This window comes from Theropithecus gelada, chromosome 19 (assembly GCF_003255815.1).
Source record: "Theropithecus gelada isolate Dixy chromosome 19, Tgel_1.0, whole genome shotgun sequence".
NCBI classification, from domain to species: domain Eukaryota; kingdom Metazoa; phylum Chordata; class Mammalia; order Primates; family Cercopithecidae; genus Theropithecus; species Theropithecus gelada.
Genome location: NC_037687.1, coordinates 45,668,799 through 45,684,624, shown reverse-complemented (window position 1 = coordinate 45,684,624; position 15,826 = coordinate 45,668,799). Strand labels below are relative to the sequence as shown.

The 15,826-nt window shown below is 44.3% G+C and overlaps 1 protein-coding gene across 3 annotated transcripts in view; it reads left to right on the top strand.

The window, feature by feature from the left end:
* Positions 1-4,778, top strand: part of LSM14A (LSM14A, mRNA processing body assembly factor) — a 62,914-nt gene extending 58,136 nt beyond the window's left edge. For 2 of the 3 annotated variants that reach the window (XM_025367093.1, XM_025367092.1), the window contains 2 exons: positions 1,909-1,965; positions 2,862-4,778. In XM_025367093.1, coding sequence (XP_025222878.1) covers positions 1,909-1,932 — 24 coding nt within the window. In that variant the 3' untranslated portion in view covers positions 1,933-1,965; positions 2,862-4,778. The remainder of the gene's footprint in view (positions 1-1,908; positions 1,966-2,861) is intronic. The other variant, XM_025367091.1, reaches the window with a different exon arrangement.
* The last annotated feature ends 11,048 nt before the right edge of the window (positions 4,779-15,826 follow it).

Sequence of the window (15,826 nt, the reverse complement as noted above, 5' to 3'; positions counted from 1 at the left end):
CCCAAAAAAAAAAAAAAAAAAAAAAATTAGCCAGGCGTGGTAGCACACGCCTGTAGTCCCAGCTACTCAGGAGGCTGAGGCAGGAGAATCGCTGAATCTGGGAGGCAGAGGTTGCAGTGAGCCGAGGTCACGCCACTGCACTCCAGCCTGGGCAACAGAGCAAGGCTCCATCTCAAAAAAAAGAAAAAACAAACCTTCCATGTAGTAACTGTGTGTGCTCCATGTGCCTACTACTACAAACGTTTTTTTGACATCATGTCACACTGTTTATCATTTTGAGCCTTTTGTAAAACTCCTATCACATATATTGCAGAATTGAAAATGCATTGTTGTAGTTATCTGCATGCATCTTTGTCTACGCTCCTGTAATACTTGACAGATAGTCCAGCCTCTGCTTAGGTGTTGCCAGGAGTGATGGACTCAGCGAACCCTCAGGCATGGCCCAGTGTTTAGGAGGCTCAGTTGTGACATTGCAATCCCTGCTCTTCTTAATCATGTGAGGATCCCACTTGATATATTTGGCCTCATTCCTCATTACCCTTTAACCTTTACCCTTTAACCTATCTGATTCAAGCAGATGAGAACCTCTTGGCTTTAGTGAATATGTATTCTACTTTTCTTTCCATCACAACACTCAGCTCAACAATGGAGCCATAGTGGACTTGAAGTAATTGCTTATCATGTTGATTAGGAATTTGCCACTCCAGCCTTCAGTGAAGCCAAAGGTCTGTCAGTGTGGCTAGCCCTTGATTGTTCATTCCAGAGTTGCATAACCCTTTCATCTGCCACTAGAGCCCCGACCCCAGCAGTCCTACACCTCCTAAATTATGAAATCATTTCACCTTGCACCTTTAGAGGTAGAAAATGGTGAGTGATCACTGTACATAAAGGAAATTTACCACTGAAGATTAAACTCATATCTGAAACATCTAACACTTCCTCCCAGAGATGGACATGGATGACATTTTCCGCAGCTTTCATGAAATGAGTTGGCTTAATTTTTTGTGCTATATTAGCATAAGTCATTGTAGTTTGGGGGTAAGCATAAACGAGATTGGTTGTTTAATGAAAACATGGGTAAAGATAAAAGCATAAAGTTTTAGAATCCTTAAAAGAATCAGCCAAACTAGAATCTCTGCACTACCACACTCACATTAGATGACTAGGAGACTAAGGACCCCAAGAAGTTAATTGTGATTGAGGTACAAGCTAACAAAGCCAAAACTCACTCTCTTGACTTCTGGCCTGATTTTCCTTAAGGGTAATGTTGGAAATGTAGGCCAGTGCAATGGTTTACACACGTAATACCAGCACTTTGGGAGGCCAAGGCAGGAGGATTGCTTAAGCCCAGGAATTCAAGGTCAGCGTGGGCAACATAAGGAGTCCCTATCTCTATAAAAAAGTTTAAAAATTAGCTGGAGTGGTGGCACATTCCTGTAGTCCCAGCTACTCAGGAGGCTAAGGCGGGAGGATCACTTGAACCTGGGAGGTGAAGGCTGCAACGAGCCATGATCGCACCACTGCACTCCAGCCTGGGTGACAGAGCAAGACCGGTCTCAAAAAAAAAAAAAAAAAGAAAGAAATACAAACTTACGGTAAGTTTGGTTTTATGGTGTTTCCCACCCCTTTCCCGTCCCCCGCCCCCCAGTTTCTTTTTTGAGGTGGGAATGGAGATCAGGACTAGGATTAATAATGTAACTAGCTCCTGTTTTATATGCTGCTGTCAGGGAGGTTAAGCCACCATGGTGGGTGATAAAGATTGCATCTGTGTTTCTTCAGATGGGGTCCAGAGACAACAAAGTGTCTGAATGACTCAGCATAATGTTCTCTCTCCTCTCCCCCTTTCATTTTCTCCTTTCTCTCTCTCCTGTCCCCGTCTCTTTCTTTTTTTTTTTTTTTACCTTTCAGAAAACCACAGCTTTTGGACCCTAAAAGGTCTGGACTGATCGTACTGCTTTCTGAAAGGTAAAAAAAAAAAAACAAATACCTTGGGAGGTGTGAAGGTTGGCTTTGTGGGGGACAGCAGGTTCATCTTTTAGCTCATTGCTGTCAACTTATGCCATACCGTATGTATTTCAATTTAATAACATTGTGCAAATGTTTTAGTGTGATATACACAGATGAAGTTAAGTCTCACCTAGGAAATGTCTGTTTGTAATAGTTGGAGTGAGAATCAGCAGTAAAAATCAGGTATATAGTAGCAACTGGTTTAGAGGAAAATAAAAGCCCTTGGCTCCCACCCTTTGTACAGGCCTTTAGTTTAGGGTCAATCTCACTGGAAATCTTGAGATTTTTATTGCTTTCTCACTGGTTACTTTTTTAAAATTCCCCAGTCAGCTTTCCGCTTTTCAGAACTTATTTTAGATTTAAAAGTTATCCCTTTAAAATTGATTTTTAAACCATTGCTTTCTCCTGGCATGAAATTTTGGAGAGAAATGTTATACTGTCTGGGTATTTTATTGCCTAGTAAAGACATCAAAGACTTGGGGATTTTATGAAACTTGTTTCAAAGTATGTTGACAGTTGTATTTGATGAATTTGACTACTGAGTTGAGGGTTTAAGTTCTATCACGGCTTTTAAAAAATTATTAGGGAGAACAACCAAAGATGAGGAAGTACACCTGTATTTTGGGCTGGGGTTCACCGTTACTTTAACCTCTACTGACTGGAAGATGCAGTCAACAATGAGGTACTACTGAGTATGGAAGTTATAAAAAGACTTTCGTGGAAATCAGTGAGAGATTTTTCTATGAAAGTAAAAGGGGGGTATATTTAAAGATAATTTCAAATAAACTTGAGCAAAGTAAAAAGAAATACGCCAATAATTTGGAACATGAACTAAATTTTTTTTTCTTTTTTAGAAAGACAACAAAGTTGCTGCATAGTCTACAAACAAGTCTCTGAAAATAGGTGAATTTCTAGCTCTTCATGGTCCTGAAAATTGATTTCAGTCTTTGCGAAGAATGAAGAAGTGAATTCGCTGTACATTTGTCACCAGCACTGGGTTTTTGTTTTTTGTTTGTTTTTCCGCTTAATTTCAAAGATAAAATGCAGTTACTTTTGGGGGTGGAAGGCTCATCTTAAAACATGAGCATTAAATCTATTTGGAATAGCAGAAGGTTAAGTAATTTCTTATGTATAGTTAAACTAAAGCAGTACTTCAGTGGGACTTACAAGTATTTTTTCATCACTGAAAGGTTTTTTTTTAATCACTAAATTGTATTTGGCAATTGCAAGTTGCCTGCAGATAGGGCCGTGATACTGTGTTTTGAGCCACAGAAGGTAATGTGTGTGCGTGTGTGCGTGTGTGTGTGTGCGCGCGCGCGTGTATCTCTTTCCTCCTTTCTTTTGGGGAATCCTGTAATATGAGGTAGCTTATTTCGTCAATTAATTAGGGTGCTGGATGGTAGAGAATTTTGTCAGTCAACTATGTACACACAGTAAATACTGTTTCTTAGGCAAAGGTAACTTTTTTATATAGTTGTAAAATTCCATTATATTCCATTGCCAAAGAAACATTAAGAACTTTGTATAGCTGTATAAAAAGCGACTAATTTTTTAAAGAATAAACATTTTAAAGTCAGCAAACATACTGTGTCCTTGCAGAAGTTGATGTGCTGAGCAGCAGCATTATGGGTGGGTCTTTTTTTCTTAGTTTTCCAGGCTTAACATTTTTGATTTTGTTTTTTAATGTTTGGAACATAAATGAAGATTTGATACATTCTTTCGTTATCTAAAAAGGATTGATTATTCATGCTCATTGTAAGAACTTCATTTTGTAGCAAATGGCGTATCACAGGATCTGTCCAGATAATCGATATTTTCAATATACAAATGTAAATAATCATAGATGAGAATGTACTTAGCTGTATTTTCAAATCAGTAATCCTCCCCACCTTTTTTAGGACTTTAAAACTAGGCATCAATGAATCTGTTTTTACTATTATGCCTGGAATTTAGTCATGATACCTTGACTCATTCTATCATATTTCAAGAGGATTCAGAGTCCTTGAAATTACTTTGGCAGCCTGTAACACACGGCAACACTGGTCCTTGGGCCTGTGACCCACAGATGACTCAGTATAGAGTTCGTTGCTAATTATAAATTACTAGTGAATCTTTTTGATATTTTAAGCTCTAGTGGGAAAAATCTGGCCACTTTCGTGTTTTTATGAAGGCCATGGAATAAAAGGATCCAAAGATTTAAATATTTTTATCTAATATTTTGATTGTTTTATTAACTTTCTCCTTAAAACATTCAGTAGTGATAAAGATATAGAAACTGCACTGTAGGAGAATTGGAATATTTAAGGCTGGTTGATATTTTTTATTTTAATTTTATATCTTTTGTATAGCTCTACAAGGCAGTGTTTTGTAATTTGGTTTCATTATTAAGATCCAGTACTTGGCAGCCATAGTTTAGATAATATTGTTTAGTGCTGTTTGTTTGCATGTTAACAACAAAACCTTTTAGAGGACCCACAAATCATGATATTGAACACATTTCTGAGGCATTCAGAGCATCAAAGCAAGTACCATGGCAATACATGTGTAGACTGTTTGAGATGTCCCAGGCCAATTTCAAGAAAGAAAACTGTAAATACTAGTTCTACTTGCTCCGAAAGTATGAGTTCATGCGTTTTCCCAGCCCTCTGAATCACTGACTGGGGCGTTTTGTGCCCCAACAAAAACTGGCAGCATGGCATACCTGCAGCACACCTTACAATATTAAAGCAAAGTTTTTATTCTAAAACAGAATAAAACTGTTCAATAAAAAATGCTCGTCAAAGTTCTTTCTCTTTAGTAACACTCTGTTTCAGTAGGAACATAATGAAAGGCATCTTGTAAATGGAAGAGCGGAATTATGATGTTTGTATTCCCTGTAATAACTATAAATCAGTTACTTTATTTCTAAGATTGAGTTATTGTTGCAGATGTTTAGGGAAAGCTAAGAGCCCCTTTCTTCCCCTCCTGAGTGTAAATAAAATACTTCTGAGATCAGATCCGTGACATGAGGAGACTAAGCCAACTAGGCACAGGCCAAGCTGGAAACAGCAGCCGGAACACACTCCCTGTGGGCAGACGCATGCAGAAGATGCAGAACCTGTCTATTAGAATCGTTCCCTCCAAAAGCTGGGCTTCATGTGAGGGTAGGGCAAGAGCTCGGGAACGGTAGTGCAGCACAGTGGCTCTCTGTCGGGTTGACCTGACATCCTAGGAGCACAGTCATCTATTGCTCAATAATAGCGACATGTTCTTATTTTTAAATGACAGTGAGGTCTCACTTCGTCGCCCAGGCTGGTCTCTTAATTCCTGGGCTCAAATGATCCTCCCATCTTGGCCTCCCAAAGTGCTAGAATTACAGACATGAGCCGCCATGCCCGACCATGACACATTCTGAGAAATGTGTTAAGCAATGTCATCATTGTGTGAACGTCAGAGAGTGCACTACACAAACCGAGATGGTATGGCCTACTCCACACCTAGGCTATGTGGTATAGCCTGTTGCTCCTCAGCTACAAACTGTACAGCATGTTACTGTACTGAATACTATAGGCAGTCATAACACGGGTAAGTATTTCTGTAATTAAACACATCTAAACATAGAGAAAGTATAGTAAAAGTAGGGTATCATAATCTTTGGGACCACCATCGTATACGCAGTCCCTTGTTGACCAAAACATCATTAAGTGGTGCATGAGTACTGAGGAATGTGAGGGGATATGTTTTGGTTGTCACAATGACTGGGGATCACCACTGGTATTTAAAAGGAAGGGCCCGGATGGTAAATGTCCTATGCTGTGCCACACAATAAATTATCCAACCCAAAGTGCAGTAGTGCCCCTCTATTCTGAGAAACAGTGGCTAAAGTCCCTCCACATGGAAAGACAGTAAATGAGAAATTATTTCCTGCCAACTTGAAAAATAAAAAAATTTACTGCTTAGGAAATTGTCCGCATGGGAGTATTAATATAAAGGGAACTTACTTCCCGTAGCACTGTCAGTATTGTAGAAACATTATCACATAGGAGTTAGGGCTTCATCCTATTCTCTATCAATTCTTCACAAATCTCTGATCAGAATCTACTGAGGAACTTTTCTAAGTACAGATTCCCAGGCCCAGAGAGTCTGATTCTGAAGTTCCCTAGTACAGCAGAGCCCAACATTTTTGGCACCAGGACTGTTTTCACCAAAGACAGTTTTTCCACAGACGAGTGGGAGGGGAGATGGTTTTGGGGTGATTCAAGTACATAATATTTATTGTGCCCTTTGTTTCTATTATTACATTGTAATACATAATGAAATAATTATACAATTCACCATCATGTAGAATCAGTGGGAGCCTGAGCTTGTTTTCCTGTAACTAGATGGTCCCATCTGGGGGTGATGGGAGCCAGTGACAGATCATCAGGCATGATCAGTGAGTGCGCAACCTAGATCCCTCACATGCACAGTTCACGATAGGGATCCCAATCCTGAGAATCTAATGCTGCTGCTGATGTGACAGGAGGTGGAGCTCAGATGGCAATGCTCACTCGCTCGTCAGCCCGCCTCTCACCCGCTGTGCGGGCTGGTACCTAACAGGCCACGGACCACAACCGGTCTGCCACCCAGGGATCAGGGCCCCCTGCTCCAGTAGGTCCTGGGAATCTTATTGGTCCCACAGGTAGTTGTGATTAGCTAGGTTTGAGAAGATGGCTGTACAACACCAAAGCTGGCTCCTGCTTTGGGGGTGTTGGTACATTTTCCACAGTAGGATTATCTTAGCATTTTTCCCATCTTTCCAAACCCAGTATATCCAGATTGTGACTGGGGCATGAAGAGAGGGACGGGACTAAGTGTAAAGGAGGGAACAGTTTTGCAGGATGGAATCAGGGGAAATGGGGAGGTTGAGACCCGCGTTTCCTCCAGAGTTTGGGTGCTTTGAGTACTGAGTTTTATTTATTTATTTATTTATTTATTTATATTCCTGGCATAGGGTTTGTGTTCTCTCTGTCTCTTAATTTTACATGCCAGTTGTCCCTGCCTCTGTGGGTTCTCTGCCCATCAGAGAAGCCGCTCTTTCTGCAGGGCCCGTCTGTTCACAGCATAGGCTGAGAAGCAACTTCTTTTCCTAAGAAGGGCTACTTAGGCCATCTAATCACATCTGGATTCGGTGTGTTGCAGGACCCCCCTGCCCTGTTAGTTCAGAGATGAAGCTGTTTTACATAGTAAAGGTGGGGAGAGTGTCATGGTATAAAGTAATCGAGGTGAATGGTGGCTTCCTGTGGGAGCGCAGGTGTCACCAATTTGCTTTAGTTGACTGGTTTGGGGGGATTTTTTGAGATGTCACCCAGGCTGGAGTACAGTGGTGCGATCTGGCTCACTGCAACCTCTGCCTCCCAGGTTGAAGTGATACTCCCCCCAAGCAGCTGGGATTACAGGCGTGTGCCCCCACACCCAGCTAATTTTTGTATTTTTAGTAGAGATGGGATTTCACCATGTTGGCCAGGCTGGTCTCGAACTCCTCACCTCAAGTGATCCATCTGCCTCAGCCTCCTGAAGTGCTGGGATTACAGGTGTGAGCCCCTGCGCCTGGCCTGTTCTGTTTTTAAAAGATAAAAAGTATTAGTAAAATTGGAATCAAATTTAGGAAAGTATCATAGTACCATTAATCTGTCAATCTGAAGATGCTAAAAGGAGATTTGCTTAGCAGGCTGCCTTGGCTTCTCCCAAGATGGAGAGATGGACAACTTCTTGGAAGCAGTGTCCTCCAAACAGAAATTGATCAAGGAAGGGAAGTGGGAAAGAGAGCTTTGAGCAGCAGAGGCTTGGAAGCCAGCCAGCCAGCAGCCAACAGCGCATGCGTGCATTGGGAAGCTAGTGGTCCAGGGACCAGGCATTGCCCCTGTGGGATCCATCCCAGCCCTCTAAGGAGTGGTGCAAAAGTTCTTATCCTGTTTATCGGAGTCAGTGTCCAGAAAAGGAGGCTTGCGGTTTGAGACATCTATAAATCTGGTTCTGAGAGCACGAGTTAGGACTCTGAATCCTATGTGGTTTCTGTTCTCCGTGATGGTACAGAGCTGTGAGCCAGTGGTAGGGTGTCCTTAAAATTCCAGTTCAGTTCACTAGTTAATGAACTTGGCTGACTGATAAAAATATTTTCAGGTTTAGCTCATAAGCATATCAACGTAGACCTGAATATAATTCCAGTTCATCATGAGTGTTGATTTTTGAGAAAATGCTTTAAAATGTCCTGATGCCCATGTTGTGGTTTATAAACAAAGCAGGTCTGTGAGGCCAAAGCATATTTCAGTTCAATAGTAAGGCTTTCTTAGAAAGAATGACTCATAGTCACTCAGAATTGAGTTGCACAGAAACAACTGAGAGCAGACAGCAAGGAACGCAGGGTCCAGAAGGTCCAGCCTTTCTCTCCAGGCTTGAAGGGTTAGGGAAGATCACCAACCTTGAAGAGGGTATGAGAGGCCTGGGCCCAGGTAAGATTGTACTGAACTCCAGTAAACGGTATACAGTTGTTCCAGGACAGAGGGCAGGAACATGTTTACTAGGTGTCTGGAGTGCATCTCTGTAATCCTCATACGCACTTAATCCAGATAATCCTGGGATGCCAGCCTCACGCAGGATCATTGATGAGAATGCAAATCCCAACATTGCAATTCAGGATTTTGCTTGTGCTGAAAGCATTTTGTCAACGTTTTCTTTTGGGGTTAGCTGGGTGACAGTTCTCCCTTGCTGTATTGCCAGTACTTAATAGTGTTTCTTTGACTGAAAGTGGATATGTGGAACATTGTAGACTGCAATTTATAAAATATAATTAGGTATATATTTTCATTATAAAAGTAATACATGTAAAAATAATGCAGGCTTCTTGTCTGATTGGATGGTATTTTTAAAAAGAAACAAAGAACGCAAGCAATGTAGATTTTTTTTTTTGAAGGAGAGAGAAGAAAAAAATTCTCTAATCCCACCACCCAGAGCTGACCATGTTTTTTTTTTGTTTTGTTTTGTTTGTTTGTGTGTTTTGAGACGGAGTCTCGCTCTGTCACCTGGGCTGGAGTGCAGTGGCTGGATCTCAGCTCACTGCAAGCTCCGCCTCCCGGGTTTACGCCATTCTCCTGCCTCAGCCTCCTGAGTAGGTGGGACTACAGGCGCCCGCCACCTTGCCCGGCTGGGGTTTTTTGTTTTTGTTTTTTTTTCGTATTTTTTAGTAGAGATGGGGTTTCACCGTGTTAGCCAGGATGGTCTCGATCTCCTGACCTCGTGATCCGCCCGTCTCGGCCTCCCAAAGTGCTGGGATTACAGGCTTGAGCCACCGCGCCCGGCGGAGCTGACCATGTTAACACTATTTGGGTATATATTCTGTCTGGCATTGTTCAGTACAGCAAAAGTGGATTTGGCCGGGCGCAGTGGCTCATGCCTGTAATCTCAACACTTTGGGAAGCCAAGGCAGGCAGATCACTTGAGGTTAGCAGTTCCAGACCAGCCTGGCCAACATGATGAGACTCCATCTCTACTAAAAATATAAAAATTATTAGCCGGGCATGGTGGCGGGTTCTTATAACCCCAGCTACTTGGGACGCTGAGGCAGGATAATTGTTTGACCCCGAGAGGCAGAGGTTGCAGTGAGCCAAAACCATGCCATCACACTCCAGCCTGGGTAATAAGAACGAAACTCCGTCTTAAAAAAAAAAAAAAAAAAAAAATTGGCCGGGTGTGGTGGCACGTACCTGTAATCTCAGCTGCTTGGGCAACTGTGGCACAAGAATCACTTGAACCTGGGAGGTAGAGGTTGCAGTGAGCCAACATCACGCCACTGCTCTCCAGCCTGGGTGACAGAGCAAGACTCCATCTCAAAAAAAAAAGAAAGAAAATAGCCAGCTTTTTAAAATTCAGTACCATTGTTTTATTTTTGAAGTATAATATGCATCTAGAAAAGTAGATGGCCACAGTGGCTCACGCCTATAATCCCAGCACTTTGGGAGGCCAAGGCAGGAGGATTGCTTGAGCCCAGGAGGCTGAGGTTGCAGTAAGCCATGACCACACCACTGCACTGCAGCCTGGGTGACAGTCAAAAAAAAAAAAAACTCCACATCTCTAAATGGGAAAATCTGAAGGTCTCGATCTGCTGCCAAGGGTCATTGGCTGCGTCTTTTGAAACATTTTTATCATGAAAGTGTCATGTGGTTATAGGAAATGAGCTGCTTCAAACAGGTCCTCACTGAAGACCAATGACTGGCATTGCCTGGGCAACATAGGGAGACCTTGTTTCTACTATTTATTTATTTTTTATTTATTTATTTATTTATTTAGAGACAGAGTCTTGTTCTGTCGCCCAGGCTGGAGTGCAACGGCGCGATCTGGGCTCACTGCAACCTCTCTGCCTTCTGAGTTCAAGCGATTCTCCTGCCTCTGCCTCCCAAGTAACTGGGATTACAGGCATCCGCCACCGTGCCTGGCTAATTTTTGTATTTTTAGTAGATGTTGGCCAGACTGTTCTCGAACTCCCAACCTCAGGTGATCCACCCTCCTCGGCCCCCCAAAGTACTGGGATTACAGGCGTGAGCCACCACGCCCGGCCTGTGCAAGTAATTTTTAAAAAATTAGCTGGGTGTAGTGGTGCATGCCTGTAGTCCCAGCTACTTGGGAGGCTGAAGCAGGAGGATCACTTAAGCCAGGAGGTTGAGGTTGCAGTAAGCCCTGACCACACCACTGCACTCCAGCCTGGGCAACAGAGCAAGACCCTGTCTCCAAAAGAAGAAAAGCACACATCATAATTACCTATGTAACCAGCACCCAGGTTATAAATCAGATTATTAACAGTACCCCAGAAAGCCACCAGACTCCCTTCGAGTAGTCCCCATCCCTTCAAGGCAAACTGCAATTCTGACTTCTGACACCATCGATTGCCTTTGGTGTTTTTTCTTTATATAAACGGAATTACACAGTATATACTCTTGTGTTTGGCCTCTTTACTCAGCATTGTGTTTGTGGGATTCATCTCTCTTGTTGCATTTGGCTGTGGACTGTTCGTTTTCATTACAGTATAATATTCCATTGTGTTAATAGACCACAGTTGCTTCTTTCTACTGTTGATGCCGTATTTGGGTGGTTTCTAGCTTCTGGCTATTAAAATAATGCTGGTACTGTTCTTTCCTTCGGGAGAGAAGCCAGAACTAGAGTGGGTGAGAGGAATGCTGACCTAGCCCTCTTGAGGACTTGGAGCATGGTGAACCATATGGTAGTGCCCTGCTTGTCACTAACCATAAAGTACCATAAAACCCTTATGTACGGTAGACATAGATGTAGATAACCGTATATATTAGAGCAGATCCAGAGTTAATCCTCCGTGTGCCTAGCTCTGTCCCCTAAGGACACTGCTCCCCCATTGCCCTTACTCTCTGGCGGCAGTGGAATATGTCTTGTCCTACAAAACTGTGTTCAGGATGTGGACGTGGCCTCCTTGCTTCCCTGCTGATAAAAACTCCTACCCCAGTGAGGTTCATGTGATCCCCTCACTCTCCTGGTGATGACCATTTAATGACCTGATCTCTGCCCATCATCATGAGAAGTCTGATACCCGTCTTCCTCTTCCTCTCCCCTTCTGTCCTATTCAAAGTGACTTCAGCTGTTATGTGATCTACCCATCCGTATTGGGAGTCCCCAGGGTAATCGCACGCATGGCTATGATATATTACAGTGACAGGATACAAAGCAAAATTCCCAAAGGGAAAAGATGCATGGGCAAAGTCTGGAGGAAACCAGGCTCAAACTTACAAAGGGGACTTAGAAAGTAGAACCTCGGCCGGGCGCGGTGGCTCAAGCCTGTAATCCCAGCACTTTGGGAGGCCGAGACGGGCGGATCACGAGGTCAGGAGATCGAGACCATCCTGGCTAACCCAGTGAAACCCCGTCTCTACTAAAAAATACAAAAAACTAGCCGGGCGACGTGGCGGGCGCCTGCAGTCCCAGCTACTCGGGAGGCTGAGGCAGGAGAATGGCGTGAACCCGGGAGGCGGAGCTTGCAGTGAGCTGAGATCCGGCCACTGCATTCCAGCCTGGGCGACAGAGCAAGGCTCCATCTCAAAAAAAAAAAAAAAAAAGAAAGAGAGAAAGACAGTAGAACCTCACAGGACGTGCTTAATTCCCCCAGCAAGGAGTTGCAACAACAAGCGTGGAATGTTGTCTACCAGGGAAGCTTCAGACTCAGTTGCCCAGGGTTTTTATTGGGGGCTGAGTATGCAGACACCTTCTGCGTGGCACATGCCAAAATTCCAGGCTCCCAGAAGTAAAGCAGAAGTAAACCACATTGTTCACAACAGTCTGGTACAGTCTGGATGCAGCGCACCACTCGTAACCAATTCTGGGAATGGTGGGAACCCTCCTGAAATCCAAATGTTAGGCAAGAGCCAAACTTATAAGCAGGCTTTGTAAATGACAGCAGTCAAACCTGCTTCGTTAACTCCTCTGCACACTCGCCCACACCCTAGGTTCCTTCCTTGTCCTGTGACCTTTTCCTGTCGTCCCCTCCTACCCAAAGCTGTAGACACACCTGGACCTTGTTCATCAACCTCAGCTGCAACACCTCCAAATCACAGATTTAGATACCCCACTCTTTGACCTTCCAGCTGTCTTGCTCAAGAAATAACTTAGAAAAAAATGAGGCCAGGTGCGGTGGCTCACGCCCGTAATCCCAGCACTTTGGGAGGCCAAAGTGGGCAGATCACGAGGTCAGGAGATCGAGACCATCCTGGCCAACATGGTGAAACCCCTGTCTCTACCAAAAATAGAAAAAATTAGCTGGGCATGGTGGCGCGTGCCTGTCATCCCAGCTACCCGGGAGGCTGAGGCAGGAGAATCGCTTGAAACCCTGAGGCAGATGTTGCAGTGAGCTGAGATCGCGCCACTGCACTCCAGCCTGGCGATAGAGTGAGACTCTCTCAAAAAATAAATAAATAAATAAATAAAAAGCAGTGACCTAACCCATTCCCTTTCTTAGTAACTGTTTTTAGCCTGGTGCAGAACTCCAGGTCCAGAATCTTTATACTTTCTCTGACTTCATTAGTTCCCTCTTGCTTTCCCCACCACCATCTCCAAGCAGCCTAAACTCCTCCGTGACTCACTCCTCTTTTATCTTGCAAACACCCTAAACTCCCTTGCTTCTCTTTTGAGCTTCTTATGCTCCTGCCCAGAAAAACTTCAACCCTGAAAGCATCCATTCATCCACATTGTCAATGTCTTCACCCAGAGGATTGAGTCCTGAGGACAAGAATCACAGTTGAGCAAATTAATGCCACTGTAATTCTGATTACTACCCTCAACCTTGGCCATGAACTTTGCCATCAAAACCAGGTATATTTCTGTAATCACCTCTCTGCAGTCAGCAAGTGCTCTTGCCATCTATTTCAAAGACAACTGGTAGCTGTTGGATGAAAACAGTTTCAGACGCTTACCACACTCTAAACCAGCCTCATCTGCATCCCAGGCCCTATTAAAAGGAGGAAGGGGCTGGGTGCCGTGGCCCATGCCTGTAATCCCGATACTTCAGGAGGCTGAGGTGGTAGGATTGGATTGCTTGAGGCCAGGAGTTAGAGACCAGCCTGGGCAACATAGCGAGACCTCATCTCTACAAAAAATTTAAAAATTAACTGGACATGGTGGCGCATAACTGTAGTCCCAGCTTCTTGGAAGGTTGAGGTGGGAGGCTCACTTGAACCCCAGAGATTGAGGCTGCAGTGAGCTGGCTATGATTGCCGAGACAGGTAAATCGCTTGGGCCAAGGAGCTCGAGATCAGCCTGGGCAACATAGTGAGACCCCATCTGTAACCAAGAAAGAAAAAGGAGATTATCCTGGGGATCCTACACCTCCCACTCCTGTTTAACTGTCAGGATTCCTGAAGTGAAGGGAGACTTCACTTCTCAAGCCACTTGACCTATTCCACTAAAACAGTTCTTAGTAAGATCACCAACAATCTCCAGTGAGCCTTTTATTTTGAGACAGGGTCTCACTCTGTCACTCATGCTGTAATGCAGTGGTGTGAACATAGCTCACTTCAGCCTCCTGGGCTCAGGCGATCCTCCCACCTCAGCCTCCAGAGTAGCTGGGACCACAGGTGTGCCACCACGACTCGCTAATTTTTTAATTTTTTGTAGAGACATAGTTTTGCCATGTTGCCCAGGCTGGTCTCGAACTCCTGGGCTCAAGCGATCTGCCTGCCGCAGCCTCCCAAAGTGCTGAAATTATGGGCATGAGCCACGGCGCCCAGCTCTGTGTATTATCTTGGTTTTGTTTTTGTTTTTTACAGTTTTTTTCCCCGAGTTTCTGATTGGCTCTCGGATGTTCTCTGTTACTGGGAATTTATTCCACTCTCCTTGTGAGACGGAATCTCGCTCTGTCACCCAGGCTAGAGTGCAGTGGCCGGATCTCAGCTCACTGCAAGCTCCGCCTCCCGGGTTCACGCCATTCTCCGGCCTCAGCCTCCCGAGTAGCTGGGACTACAGGCACCCGCCACCGCACCACCTAATTTTTTTTGTATTTTTTTAGTAGAGACGGGGTTTCACCGGGTTAGCCAGGATGGTCTCGATCTCCTGACCTCGTGATCCGCCCGTCTCGGCCTCCCAAAGTGCTGGGATTACAGGCTTGAGCCACCGCGCCCGGCCGCATTTCTTCTTTGGACTGTTTTTTTCTGTACAGCTTTTGAGTTTTCCTGGAGTCTCTAAATGTTCGTTCTTCCTGGTGTATGTTGCCTTTATCCTATTCTCAGGTTTTTCCAACTCCTCAACCATGCTATGATTTAGTCTACAAAATCTCCTTTTTTTCATAGAGACTGTTCTTCCATAACCTCCCACCATTCTGCTAAGATCCAAACAGGCCAGGCGCCGTGGATTATACCAATAATCCCAGCACATTGGGACGCTGAGGCAGGCAGATCGCTCGAGCCCAGGAGTTCAAGACCAGTCTGGGTGACATAGTAAGATCCTTCTCTCTAATAAAAAAGACACACAAAAAAAAAAATTTGAAAAAGATAAATAGGCCGGGCGCGGTGGCTCACGCCTGTAATCCCAGCACTTTGGGAGGCCGAGATGGGCGGATCACGAGGTCAGAAGATCGAGACCATTCTGGCCAACACGGTGAAACCCCGTCTCTACTAAAAATACAAAAAATTAGCTGGGCGTGGTGGCGAGCACCTGTAGTCCCGGCTACTCGGGAGGCTGAGGCAGGAGAATGGCGTGAACCCAGGAGGCAGAGCTTGCAGTGAGCCGAGATTGCGCCACAGCAGTCCAGCCTGGGCAACAGAGCCAGACTCTGTCTCAAAAAAAAAAAAGATAAAGATAAATAAATAAATAATAAAGCCCAAATATATTGCTTCCTGGCGTCAACAAAGTCACGATCCCGGGATTTTGCCGTCACTGCTCTCCTGGGCTAGAATTACAGTTACTGGCACCATGTTTTCCATTTCTTTGTTTACGGGAGTTTCTCTTTAGGGAGCTTTCTAGACAGTAAGGTCTCTGTCACACCTTCTTCCTCGTTTCTTTTCTTTTCTTTTCTTTTCTTTTCTTTTCTTTTCTTTTCTTTTCTTTTCTTTTCTTTTCTTTTCTTTTTTTGAGACATAGTCTTGCTCTGTTGCCCAGGCTGGAGTGTAGTGATGCCGTCTCGGCTCACCGCGGCCTCTGCCTGCCGGCTTCAAGTGATTCTGCTGCCTCAGCCTTCCCAGTAGCTGGGATTACAGGCACCCACCACCACACCTGGCTAATTTTTGTATTTTTAGTAGAGATGGAGTTTCACCATGTTGGCCAGGCTGGTCTCGAACTCCTGACCTCAGGTGAT